Source organism: Phaenicophaeus curvirostris, chromosome 3 (genome assembly GCF_032191515.1).
Source record: "Phaenicophaeus curvirostris isolate KB17595 chromosome 3, BPBGC_Pcur_1.0, whole genome shotgun sequence".
Classification (NCBI taxonomy): Eukaryota; Metazoa; Chordata; class Aves; order Cuculiformes; family Cuculidae; genus Phaenicophaeus; species Phaenicophaeus curvirostris.
The window spans coordinates 64323774-64335946 of record NC_091394.1 but is presented as its reverse complement, the minus strand read 5'-3'; the positions used below and the strand labels follow the sequence as shown (position 1 = coordinate 64335946).

The 12173-nt window shown below is 41.8% G+C and overlaps 1 protein-coding gene across 4 annotated transcripts in view; it reads right to left on the bottom strand.

Annotated features, from left to right (window-relative positions):
• The window catches only part of SULF1 (sulfatase 1), a 124478-nt gene that overhangs the window by 38076 nt on the left and 74229 nt on the right, over nucleotides 1-12173 (bottom strand). For all 4 annotated transcript variants that reach the window (XM_069854226.1, XM_069854229.1, XM_069854227.1 and 1 more), the window contains 2 exons: nucleotides 12022-12173; nucleotides 9838-10007 (listed from right to left, as the gene is read on the bottom strand). In XM_069854226.1, the coding sequence (XP_069710327.1) occupies nucleotides 9838-10007; nucleotides 12022-12173 (322 nt within the window). The remainder of the gene's footprint in view (nucleotides 1-9837; nucleotides 10008-12021) is intronic.

The window sequence follows — 12173 nt, the reverse complement described above, 5'->3', positions numbered from 1 at the left end:
AGCCGTTCCTCATAAAGCCTGTTCTCCAGCCACTTCACCAGCTTTGTTGCTCTTCTCTGGACTCGCTCCAGAGCATCAGCATCCTTCTTGTGGTGAGGGGCCCAGAACTGAACACAGGATTCGAGGAGCGGTCTCACCAGTGCCGAGTACAGAGGGAGAATAACCTCCCTGGACCTGCTGGTCACGCCGTTTCTGATACAAGCCAAGATGTCATTGGCCTTCTTGGCCACCTGGGCACACTGCTGGCTCCTGTTCAGTCGGTTGTCAACCAACACCCCCAGGTCCTTCTCCTCCAGGCAGCTTTCTAGACAGACTTCTCCTAGTCTGTAGCACTGCATAGGGTTGTTGTGCCCCAAGTGCAGGACCCGGCATTTGGCCTTGTTAAACCTCATGCCATTGGACTCTGCCCAGCGGTCCAGCCTGTTCAGATCCCTTTGCAGAGCCTCCCTGCCCTCCAGCAGATCGACACTTCCACCCAGCTTAGTGTCGTCCCCAAACTTGCTAAGGGTGCACTCAATGCCTTCATCCAGTCATTGATAAAGACATTGAACAGGGCTGGACCCAGCACTGAGCCCTGGGGAACCACACTTGTAACTGGCCTCCAGCTGGATTTAACTCCATTTCCCACCACTCTCTGGGCCCGGCCAGCCAACCAGTTTTCCACCCAGGAGAGTGTGCGCCTGTCCAGGCCAGAGGCTGACAGTTTCCGAAGCAGAATGCTGTGAGAAACAGTGTCAAAGGCTTTACTGAAGTCCAGGAAGACCACATCCACAGCCTTTCCCTCATCCGGCAGCCGAGTCACTTTGTCATAGAAGGAGATCAGGTTAGTTTGGCAAGACCTGCCTTTTGTGAACCCGTGTTTACCTCTACATTGACTCATGGATGGTGGCAAATGCCCTGTGAATGTGATTAGAGTAATGGATGCAGAGTAACTGCCAGCACAGAGGCAAATCCATCTAAGCTGCCCCACTGTAGCAAGATATTCTTGCCCAGCTAGAGAATCTGATTTTAAAGTATGCCATGTAGGTGCCCACATACCTATGATAGGGCCACTGAAGAACATCAAAATATCCAGCAGCCGGATTAGGCTACTAAGATTGGAGTGGCTTAGATGGATCTGGACTGGCATCATAAGGGTGAATTACTTATAGCTTGGTGGGCCCATGTCACCTCAAGCTGTCATGGAAGAGAAGCAACATGTCTATGGGCTCATGATTGAGGGGTGGACTTGACCATGGACACTTTCTCACAGGTTATGCATTAATGTGAAACATGAGCTGCAGTCAAGCAAGCCAAGTGGTAAAGATATCTCTGGTATGTATGACAATGGCTGAAATAAACATATGGGGAAGACTGGTGGATTGACTATATCACTCTCCCACAAACCTGCTAAGGTAAGAGCTGTGTGCTCCCATGGTGGAAGCAACTGCCAGATGACTGGAAACATATTCCATGTCCCATTGCACCACGCAGAATACTATCCTGGGCCATGAAAAGCAAGTCCTGTGGCAACATGGAAACCCAAAAAGTATTGAGAAAGACAATGGGACTCATTTCTGAAACAAACTCATGGACACCTGGGCCAAGGATCATGGTATTGAATCACATCATCATGCACTGGCCTCTGGGAAACTGAATGGACTGCTAAAAACTAAAGGAGATTGTAGAGGGGGGTGGCCTGTAGACTAAGGGAACGGTACCTCTGTGTGTGTGTATATATACATACATATCTCAAACACAGGAAAAGTGGTGCTGGTCAACTGGAAAGTCTAGGATCTGGGCATGATGTAAGTGGTACAGAATAAGGGGTGGATAAAGTGCTGGTTTCAGCTGGGATAGATTTAATTTTCCTCCTATGAGATGGGAAGTGCACAAGAAGCTGAAGATGGACACAGCTGGGACAGCTTACCCAAACTTGCCAAAGGCATATTTGACATCATACGATATCATGCTCAGTATTTAACTGGAGGAGGTGGCTAGGGGAGCTCTTGCTACATGGAAGTGGGATGGGTGTTGGTTTTCTGGGCAGTAAGCAGTAGCGTTGTGTATCATTGGATTTGCATATTCTTTATTTTTTACTGTTGTATATTGTTATGTAACATTGTTATGTAATATTTTGTCTTGCTTTGTTATTCTACTAAACTATCCCTATCCCAGCCCATGAATTTTGCCCTTTCTTTTTGATTCTTCTCCTCATCCACCAGGGCAGAAAGAAGTAAGAGAGCAGCCACATGGTGCTTTATGGCATCTGAGGCTAAACCACGACACCTTGAAGAAGCAAGTCTTAGTAGTTTTGCTCACCTATCACGTATTAGGCACATTGACAGAAAAGAAGGGCACTTCCAGTGGGAACTTCCCTCTGTTTCTTTGGAAGGTTGTCAAATGAGCTGTTTTCCCACGAAAGAGTTCATTTTTGATTAATCAGCATTTTCCAGCAAAACTCTGCTTTTTTTCAGCAGACTTTTGAGTGTCCCTGCCACAGAGGGATGAGGTGCCTGTGAGTCATGGTCAGCCAGCAGTGCTGTGACAGCCCTCTGCTGTGTCAGGAAGGAGAGCCGGCTGCTGAAGCAGGCTCAGGTCTCACGTTCCCAGGCCACTGTCAGAAGCCTCCACCACATAATGGATAGTCTTTAAAAGCAGCACTCAAGGGTTTAGAAGGGTGGTTAAAACCTTTCACAGACACTCTCCAAATGCATTTTGAATTTTCTGGGTGAGAAATGCAGTGGGCAGAGAATGAGTACAATTTTTCTCCCAGACAATTCAAGGAACAGGACCTTCTGTGAAATATCCAATGCCAGAGGCACTGATGGGGCAGGAAACCAATGCTCTCCTTGGTCACACCTCCTCAGGTTTCTCTCCACAACAGATTTGAGGCTCTTGATGTGGAGGATGGGCTGGAGGAAAACGTGGGGGATGATGCACCTACATCAGAGCAAGAGCAGAGACGGCAACGGCACACACACTGAATTAGCACAACTGCCACGAGGATGGAATGGAGAGTCGTAGTTGTAGGAAACTCTCTACTGAGGGGGACAGAGGGTCCAATTTGTCAAGCAGACCCTACTCACAGAGAAGTCTGTTGCCTCCCAGGTGCCCAGGTAAGGGATATTGCCAGGAAACTTCCCAGCCTGATGAGGCCTTCAGAATACTACCCATTACTGCTGCTCCACATGGGAGGTGACAAAGCCACAGCACGTAGCCCAAGGGGGATTAGAAGAGATTTTAAGACCTTGGGACAGCTAGTGAGGGAATCTAGGGCCCAAGAGATTTTTTTTTCCCTCCTTCCAGTTATGGGTGGTGACATTGTAAGGCTTACGTAGGTCCACTCTATTAATACATGGCTCTGTGGCTGGTGTCACTGCAACAACTTTGGTTTTTTTGACAATAGGATGGCCTACATGGCACCGGGATTGCAAGCGTTGGATGGGATCCACCTTTCTCAAAGAGGGAGGAGGGTCTTTGCCCAGGAGCTCGCAGGGCTCGTAGATAGGGCTTTAAACTAGATGTGAAGAGGGAGGGGGATAATAACCAGGCTAGCCTATGACAAGTGGCAGGAAGACAGACAATGGTTGGAGGGATGAGATGCTGGTATGGGCCCTCCACCTGCTGTCCAGGGGCATGCTGGGGATGCTGTGGAGTGACTGAAGTCCTGTGGAGATGAGTGGGAGGCTCCTGAGGTAGTAGGTGTCAGGGAGGAAACTTCTCCAAAACACCTTATAGGTTATAAAGGGTCCACTAAGAAGTTCAAAATAGCTAATAGATCTCATTTGGCTTCTAAGGTATCACAATAACTTTAAATTAGACAAGAAATAAAAGAACCCAAGCAACCCAAAAGAATGAATGCTTGTATGGCTTGTTGAAACGGGATCCTCAAACAGCAAATCATTCAGAAATGGATTACATTATCTGTAACTAGTAACTGAACTGCTTTTTCTGTGATTTTCAATGAAAGAAATGGAATATAGCCTTTCTGCAGATCATTATTACAAAAAAGATACTTTACAAGTTAAGAAAAGAATGGGAGATTCAGCTTGACTAATTCTCTTTACACAGTTGTGGCATCTGTGTGGAAAAGAAATATAGCAGAGTACAGCATGGTTTAAGAGCTCCCAGAATTCAGGACAACTTTAACACTTTTTTCCTAAGTTTGATCTAAATATATACATTTCCGTTTCAGATGGGTTAACGTGGAAAGCAACAAGAGTGTTTACCAACATTTGTTCAATCGTTCATACTATAAATCTGCTTTTGCCTCAACCTACAATCACCTAATTCCCTCCTGGTTTCATCCAACAAAACAAAATGGTTTTCACAAAAATACTATTTAAAAAATGTAGACTGTGAATAATTCCATAGAGTTCTCAGGGGTTTTTATCCCAAAAGTGTTTGGCTAGTCTTCTATTTGTATTGGGAAACCTCCAGGTAGTGAAAATAATACAGCACTTTATATGCCCCAGGAACATTTTCCTTTCATAAAAAGAAAAGTCAACAGCATTTAAAAATAATACCTATGGTAAAACTCATTGTTAAAAATGAATAGTTTCTGCACAAAATTAACACCTATTTTGTTCTTTGAGATATGATTAGCAAACATCATGCAAGAGGTCATGTTTCTTCAGAAAAAGTGTAATTAAACAAATCCTTTGTTTCTAGGGAAAGTAGACATCCAGATTTAGATGCTGTTCCTGGAAAGCAGAAAGTCTTGATTCTGGACAAAATTAAAAGTAAAAAAAAATGACCAGTGGCATGGTCTGTATTAATGTGAAGTTGATTTTCATCATTCTGGATCTACTTTTCCTGCATTTTAAAAGAAGAATCTTTTAAACCTAAGGATGTTTATATATCTGGGTATGTGCAGTATGAAAATTTCACTCCTGAAGCGTAACGTGACTGCTGTATTTCAGAACAAAGAAGAAAAAAAACGTTGTTACTCATTAAATATAGTACCTTTTTATTTTAGGAAAAATGATTTGTTGCTACTCAGGTGTTAATTGTGTAACTAGAATCTTATCGCATTTCTGTATCACACTGTTTAAAGTTGCAATTGCAATGATGTGTGTGGTGGTTTTGATAATTTATCTCTAAGTCAGGAGTCCAAGTGGGCCTCAGGCCAGCTGTGACAAGACAGACTGACATACCAAGATGCAAATGTATGATCTCACTTTGATGGGTAAGTGCCCATCTTACAAGAAATAACATCGTGACTAGCAGATGTTTAAGACAGCCTTGGTGACTAGAACGCACCCTGAATGCAGCCCTCTCACAGCTCATATTCACACTTAAGATTCCTCTGGAGATTTGGAGGTGCAACAGCATTGCTCTTCATGCTTCACTCCTGCAAACACACCGCTACCACCACCACCACATTTGGTCATTCAGCACTGTTCACACTATCTTCAAATGGAAATATAAAGCTCTACAAAGCTCTATAATTTACCTTTTCTCAGATTACCTTGGGAAGCTTTCTGATCTCATCTCAGATAGCATGTCTAGCTGCTCCTCCTAAGACCTTTACCCTGGCAATAGGATTGCTTCCAGGTAACCATAAAATCTGGTTGTCAGTCTTCCTGCCAGCCCAAGGATCTTTAACTCATCACAGCAAGCAGTGTTTCAGATTTCCATTTTTCACATTTTTCAGTAAACCTGCCTCCCACAGAGTTTTGCTTCTAATGTTTGTTTACTTCACAGCTTATAAACAGCTTAGGTTTGATTCACAGCTCCCCTAAGACTGCTTCACACTGGAAAGTGAAGGGAAGTTAAAGTGCCAGAGGCCCTGAGCATAACTGCGAATTCAGGCTTTCATTAAAGCATCCTTTGAGTCAGAGCTTCCCTGCTTAGCTCTTTGATAGAACAAGATTCACCTGTAATGGCTGCCAGGGACACCTAGAGAGCCATCACTTGTGTCATAACTTCATATTTAACAACAGCATTTCCAAAGATCTAGTAACCACATTCCTCAACAAATGATTTTTGTTACCACAGCAAAAATTTAGGTATTGCTTTCAAGTAGAACATCCTCTCCAGACCCATTTTCTTCCACAGAAATAGCTTCTGGGCATAGCTATAGTTCATGCATTAGTATGATTTATTTTCAGAAGATATACCACTCACTGGGGTGATAGCAACCAGCATAAACTTTCAGAAACACTTTCAGGTATCAGAGGTAGGATATAGGTATTTTAAGGAGAGGAGAGGTGGGAGGCTGTGAGGGAGAACAGACACTTAATGCTGCCTCCAGTATGATATAGTCTATGTTTCATGTTAAACTGGAGCTAATAAGAATTAACAGGGATAAGTTTAAATTAATGATTGAACAGTATACACATCACTACCTTTCTTGTCTTTGTAATACTACTCATGCCACTCCAGCAGGCTGTTTGTGTTGGGGACGACAGGATTGTAAGGTAATGACAGTATGTAATTCATAGAATCATAGAATAGTTTGGGTTGGAAAGGACCTTAAAGGTCATCCAGTTTCAATCCCGCTATGATGGGCAGGGACATGTACCACTAGATCAGGCTTTAATTCATCCTTTCCTTTTTGTCTTTGATAGGATTTTCATGAATCTTATGGATGTTCTGCTGCATTAATTTGATTTTCTCCTTTCTGCATTGTTAAGTGGGGAAATGAGACCAATAGACACCTACATTTGAGGGGTGAACTCCCCCTAAACTGGAATATTTCCTGCTGTAGCTGCTCACCTCTTCATACGTGCAAGTGAGAAACATCTAAATAATTTTTTTGTTTGTGTATTTTTAAAATTTATAAAAGCTGTATTTCAATCAAATGATAGGCAATTTACCAGCAAAGAAATGTCATGTAATTGAAGGGTCTTCTTCAGCTACTGTCCTTTAAAACAACACTTCCCCTCATATGTGGTTGACAGGCTATCTTAATCCTTGGTTTGTAGGTATAACCTTCCATCCCAGTTTGTACAGCCAGCAAGCAGCTTTTGACCTGGCTTCCCTTCTTTGTTGGAGGTAGGCGTTACAGTAACATGATATAGCAACTATATGTTTAAAAACAAAATCCAAGGTCAGATGGCTGCCACCCAAGGTCAGAAAGAAAGAAAGGGATTCAAATGGTGCTTGACCACCAAGGAAGAAAACCTAAGGGTTAGATGTTTAAATTACACAGACTTTGGCAGGAGTGATTTTATTGTTCTTGTGCTGTTTTCTAAGGGAGCACCAAATACTTCCGTGAGAACTGATCTTGTTATATCATTTAGAGCATGTTGCTAATACTTTTGCTAGAGAAAATGGTTATTTAGAGGCTTCAACCACCCAAATTAGCAGTTAATCTTCAATTTGTCTCATTTCTTAGTCTGCAGACTGAACTCTAACACAGGCAGTCAGTCAGTGCAATAACAAACACAAAACAACCCAGCAAGGATCTCTTGAGGTCACTTAGAGAAAACACTCTTTGCAAGAAGGTTGCCAAGAAGTCAACAACACCAGAAAATAAGAAGCACAACTGAGTCTCATATTCTTAGCCATTTCACAAGCAGCCTAGCAGAGCAGAGTTTAGGTCCCAGGAGTCTACACAAATAAAAATTAATTTACACAAGTACTGAAATGAAACTAAGACTGTGAACAGAAAACAAGGATCTTTGCAGGTGACATGCAACCTGTATAAGGTGGAGAGGTGGTTAAAATTTTGGAGAGTAACTAAACCCATTGGTTCTAGAAGCACAAGTCAGAAAGCAAGCAGGCTGAAAACACCAAACAGCAGGAAGTGTCAGGAGGATGATAAACCAATGCAAGTTCTTACAAGCACTCTTTTATTGTAAGACAGTGAGCATGGAGCCTAAAATTAGTTGCTTTGGCCTGAGGAGAGGTAGGGTGAGATACTATGATTCAGTGCTTTTCTTCCAGACATAGTCCCCACAGCTAAGCGGAAACAGTTTGAATCCTACCATCCCATATGATGAATAGTCCCCCAGCAAACAGGATGGCTTGCCTGAGGCCAGGCAATCTGTGCCACTAAGTGGGAAGCAATCTGCTGAACAGAGTGAGAACAAATAGATAGAATTCTCTTGCTAAGAAAAGGTGTGATTGAAAGAAGACATGGGAGAGGTCTGTTAAATTTGATATAGTGACTATTCATTACTCCTCATAGGATGGGAACTAGGAGACATAGATGGCACAAACAAGTTTCAGGTTTGAAAGGAAAGAAAGGGTGGTTCTTTGCTCCCAGTGCATGGGGTGACACTGTGGAACTAGTTGCAGTAGGATGGAGAGACTGCCACCGTGTTTCAAAAAGAGATCACACCAATGCAAAGAGAACAGGGCACAGAGGCCTGGATGCTTCACTTAAACTGGTGATTTTCAGAAGCTGGAAAAACAGGGAAAAGAGATCTCATCTATTTTTCCCCCCACTAAACATTCCCTCCTGCTTTCTGCTGAAGTACATAATTCCAGCCAATGAGTTAGAAAAATCTTTCATACAGTCCAATATGAGAGTTTCCATGTTTATAAGTCTATCTTACTTTAGGACACAATAATGCAACAGCAATTCTTCAAGATGATTACTTTAGAACCAGATAACATTTCAAATGAATATTTACAGACTAAAATATCAATCTCATCACTTTCGTGTACAGGTAGGAATTACCCCGAATATCTAAATAACTGAAACATTTCTGACTGATTTGCATTACTTGCAAAGTCTCATCTCAGGAATGTGGGACTGTTGAGGAAGTAGCTTAAGAAAAATACATTCAAGAATGTAAGGTCAGAGAAAGTGACATATCTAGAAAGTAGAAGCCAATAAGAGGTTAAAAAAATAGAAACCAAGAAATATTTAACCATCTATCATGAACAGCATATATCTTTCTGGCCCTAACTAACATTCAGTTTATGCACACAGTTTATGCAGCAACTGCTACTCCTTGCAATTTTAAACTAGTTAATGTAACTACCAAACACATCTTTGTGTGTCAGCCAATGCACTGTGTCTAAAATGCAAAATGTAAACCCCAGAGCTTTTCCACAATGTGATGAACCTGATTCCTCCTCATTTTCAGAGGCCAAATCAATACACAATCCAACTTAAATCTTTTATTAATTTTTTTTCTGTGTGGAAGGAGGTGCAAAGAAATTGTTTCAGCACAAATGGGAAGAGAGGTCTGCATGCCCATACTAGACAGAAGGGCAACGGAAAGCTTCCCTGTCACCCCACTGTAAGGAAAAGGACACATAGTATTGAAGTGATAAAACAAGCCATCAAATCTAGGACTGTCCTCAGGTTTTACCTGGAGTTTGCCTCCATTTTAGAAGCAAAATGAAGAGGTTTGGTTTTTTTTTTTTTAAATTTATTGTAGTGCAATAACCAGAAAAGATTAAATGTGTTATTTAAAAATGCAATCTAACAGGCTGTTTTGGGAATCGGCTAGTATCAAGTCTATAAACAAATCTTATGTGCTCAAATGCACAAAAGGATGTTTTTTCCTCGCAAAGCATTCAGTTAGTTAGAGCCCAGGAAGTGCACATCTTAGAGGAAGATGAAGGAAGTAATATCTTTCCAACAGATCCTGACCTGTGTCTACATATTTTCAGGGTATTGTAAGAAGCGGCCCTTACAAAGCCAAACACTGACCTTTTAATCTCCCACAACTTCCCAGAAGGAAAAGAGCTTCTCTCCGTTTTAATAATGGTCAGAGCTGTCACTCTCCTCCCTGAAAGGAGCAAGCATGGCACAAGAAACGAACAAACATTCACTGCTTGCTATGGTTTTCCTATATTTGAATTCTCTGTCCCTACACCATCTCCATAAACAAATGCCTCACAAGAAGCAGATTCAAGAAGCAGGTCTGGCAGTGTGTGATTTTGACTTACATATGCTGTGAAGCATTAGGGTAGAGCTCTGAGAACTGTGGTGCTGAATCCTCGGGGCCATGGGGTGCAGCATGGCTGATGACCATCATTATGGGCCGATGGGGATATATCCTTTTAGACATTCTGAAGTAATTAATGCTCTCATTAGTGATTAGGTCTGTGAAGTAGTCCTAAAACATATTATTAACACAAAGTAAAAGTTACAAAGTGCATGATTAATTAGATCACATACTATCATGTTATTACGTAATTTTCAAGTCCTCCTTAAAGCTCAGCTCAGGAAGTGAAAACATCCCATCAGAGGGATGTATGATTCGAGGGAGCATAGGGGAGACTGAGCAGTAATTACTCTCTTAAGCAGGTGATGCCACATAAAATGAGACAGTATTTTTTGCAAATCAGATACAACAGAAGGCATTAAGTAAATATGATTGCCAGATTTTGTAACATAATGCTAAGTGATATTTAAAATTACAGACTACAGTGACAATGATGCATATCTTGAAGTTCACTGATAATACACTTTCACAAGATAATGGCTCCTGACTGCACTAAATCACTGACTGTTATACGGGTTTTTTCTTTTTTCAGAGTATACTTTTTCATATGTACAAAGTGGAAGAAAGCTACAATAGGCAACAGACAGCAAAAATCTTTATCAAAGAAATTGCAAATGTGAACGTAGGGAGCAGTTAAATTCCTGCAGGCTCCGTTCATATAATTGTGAAACTTGTAAGCAGTACAGCTGCCAAGATTAAGGTTGTGACTCGCTGATAAACTGGCTTAACCCACAGCCAAGGTGGCAAATGGAAGCCTACAAGGGGAAGGGAGGAAATGGAACTAAGAAAAAAAAGATGAAAACTTAAATTAAACCACCTGCCACCTCAGAGCATTCGCGGTTGGCCTGGAGGTCTAGTGTGAGCTTCATTGAGAAAGTGCTGAGACAATGTTTGTAATTTCAAGCACTTCCAGGCATGACTAATCATATGTTGTGGATTCAAGGCCCCTAACAGCTGCAAAAGCAGAGCCTGAGGGACAAGGTCTGTGTCGTATGTCAGTGCTAGGACAAGCCAACCAGCTGTGACCTCCTTGCTTGCCCGCTCCCTGTCCACCCTGCTCTTTCCACTCTCCTGTAGCCTACTCAGAGCACATACGGTAGCCCTGGCTGCTACAAGCCCTGTAATGATATGGAAGAGATAGTCCATGATGCTTTGGTTTCCAAAATGTTATTAAAAGTGAGGCACCAGGGCTGTGATAAGCTACAGGTTTGTGGCCTGTTCAAGTGAAATGCCTGTATGACTGCTCTCCCAAAACATCCACCCCTCTCTTATTTCCTTATTTATTCTACCTACATGCACAGGGTATGTAAGAAATCCATGACTAACCAATATTCTTAATTTTTTTTTACTTTATATATATATACATGGTCAGTATCATGTAATTTCTATAGGCGGGGAAATCAGAAACAGGCATCGCAAGCTGCCAATAAAATCTCATTACATGGGTCAGAAACCACAGCTGCAACATCTGTATCTTCTGTGAGCTACGGTCTGAGGAAATTCCAGATTGCTCTCTGCAGGCTGGAAAGTCTGCAATCTGTGTTCCTAAGCCTTTCCGAGAAACTTCACAGCAGTGGGCAGGTCATCTTGGCATACTTTCCAAACTTTGTCAAGAGCACAAACAAGCTCTAAAGTTTTCCAGTGTCCATGTTTTTGCACTTATCTATTCTCATAGTCATATCCGGAGTACGACACCACAGGCACACAGTCTTTTTTCTGATGTGCACAGTATAATGGAAAACAGCATTAACAAAGGTTTCTTATGTGGGTAGTAACTGACAACATTCCGCTAACTTTAAAGTTCAGTTGCATAAAGGCCACAATTATTTTGGGAAATAGCCTTTATTTACTATTTTCTTCTGCCACTGAACCATCTCTTTCTAGCAGAGAGAGAGAGGGATGGAGAGAGGAATCACTAGGCTGCACTGAAGAGCCCTTGGAAACTTTCTACCATTGCACAATTAATATTGTCACACAGAAACTGATTTGCAATGCCCTGGAGAGAAAATGACACCTCCATTTCTTGGTTGCAGTTGGTTAATTAATTAATTATCTAGTTAATTAGTTATAAGAAAGTGATTTTTTTTATGGATTAATCATGCTGATTTATGCGTCTGGAAAATACCTTTGCATAATCAAATCCATGCTTCTCTTTGTTACCATTGCGAGAAATGGTGTAATTATAGAAGCGAGAGTTCTTCACTAATCCAACCCACTCTCTCCAACCAGGAGGGATGTAGCTGCCATTGTACTCATTGAGGTATTTCCCAAAAAAAG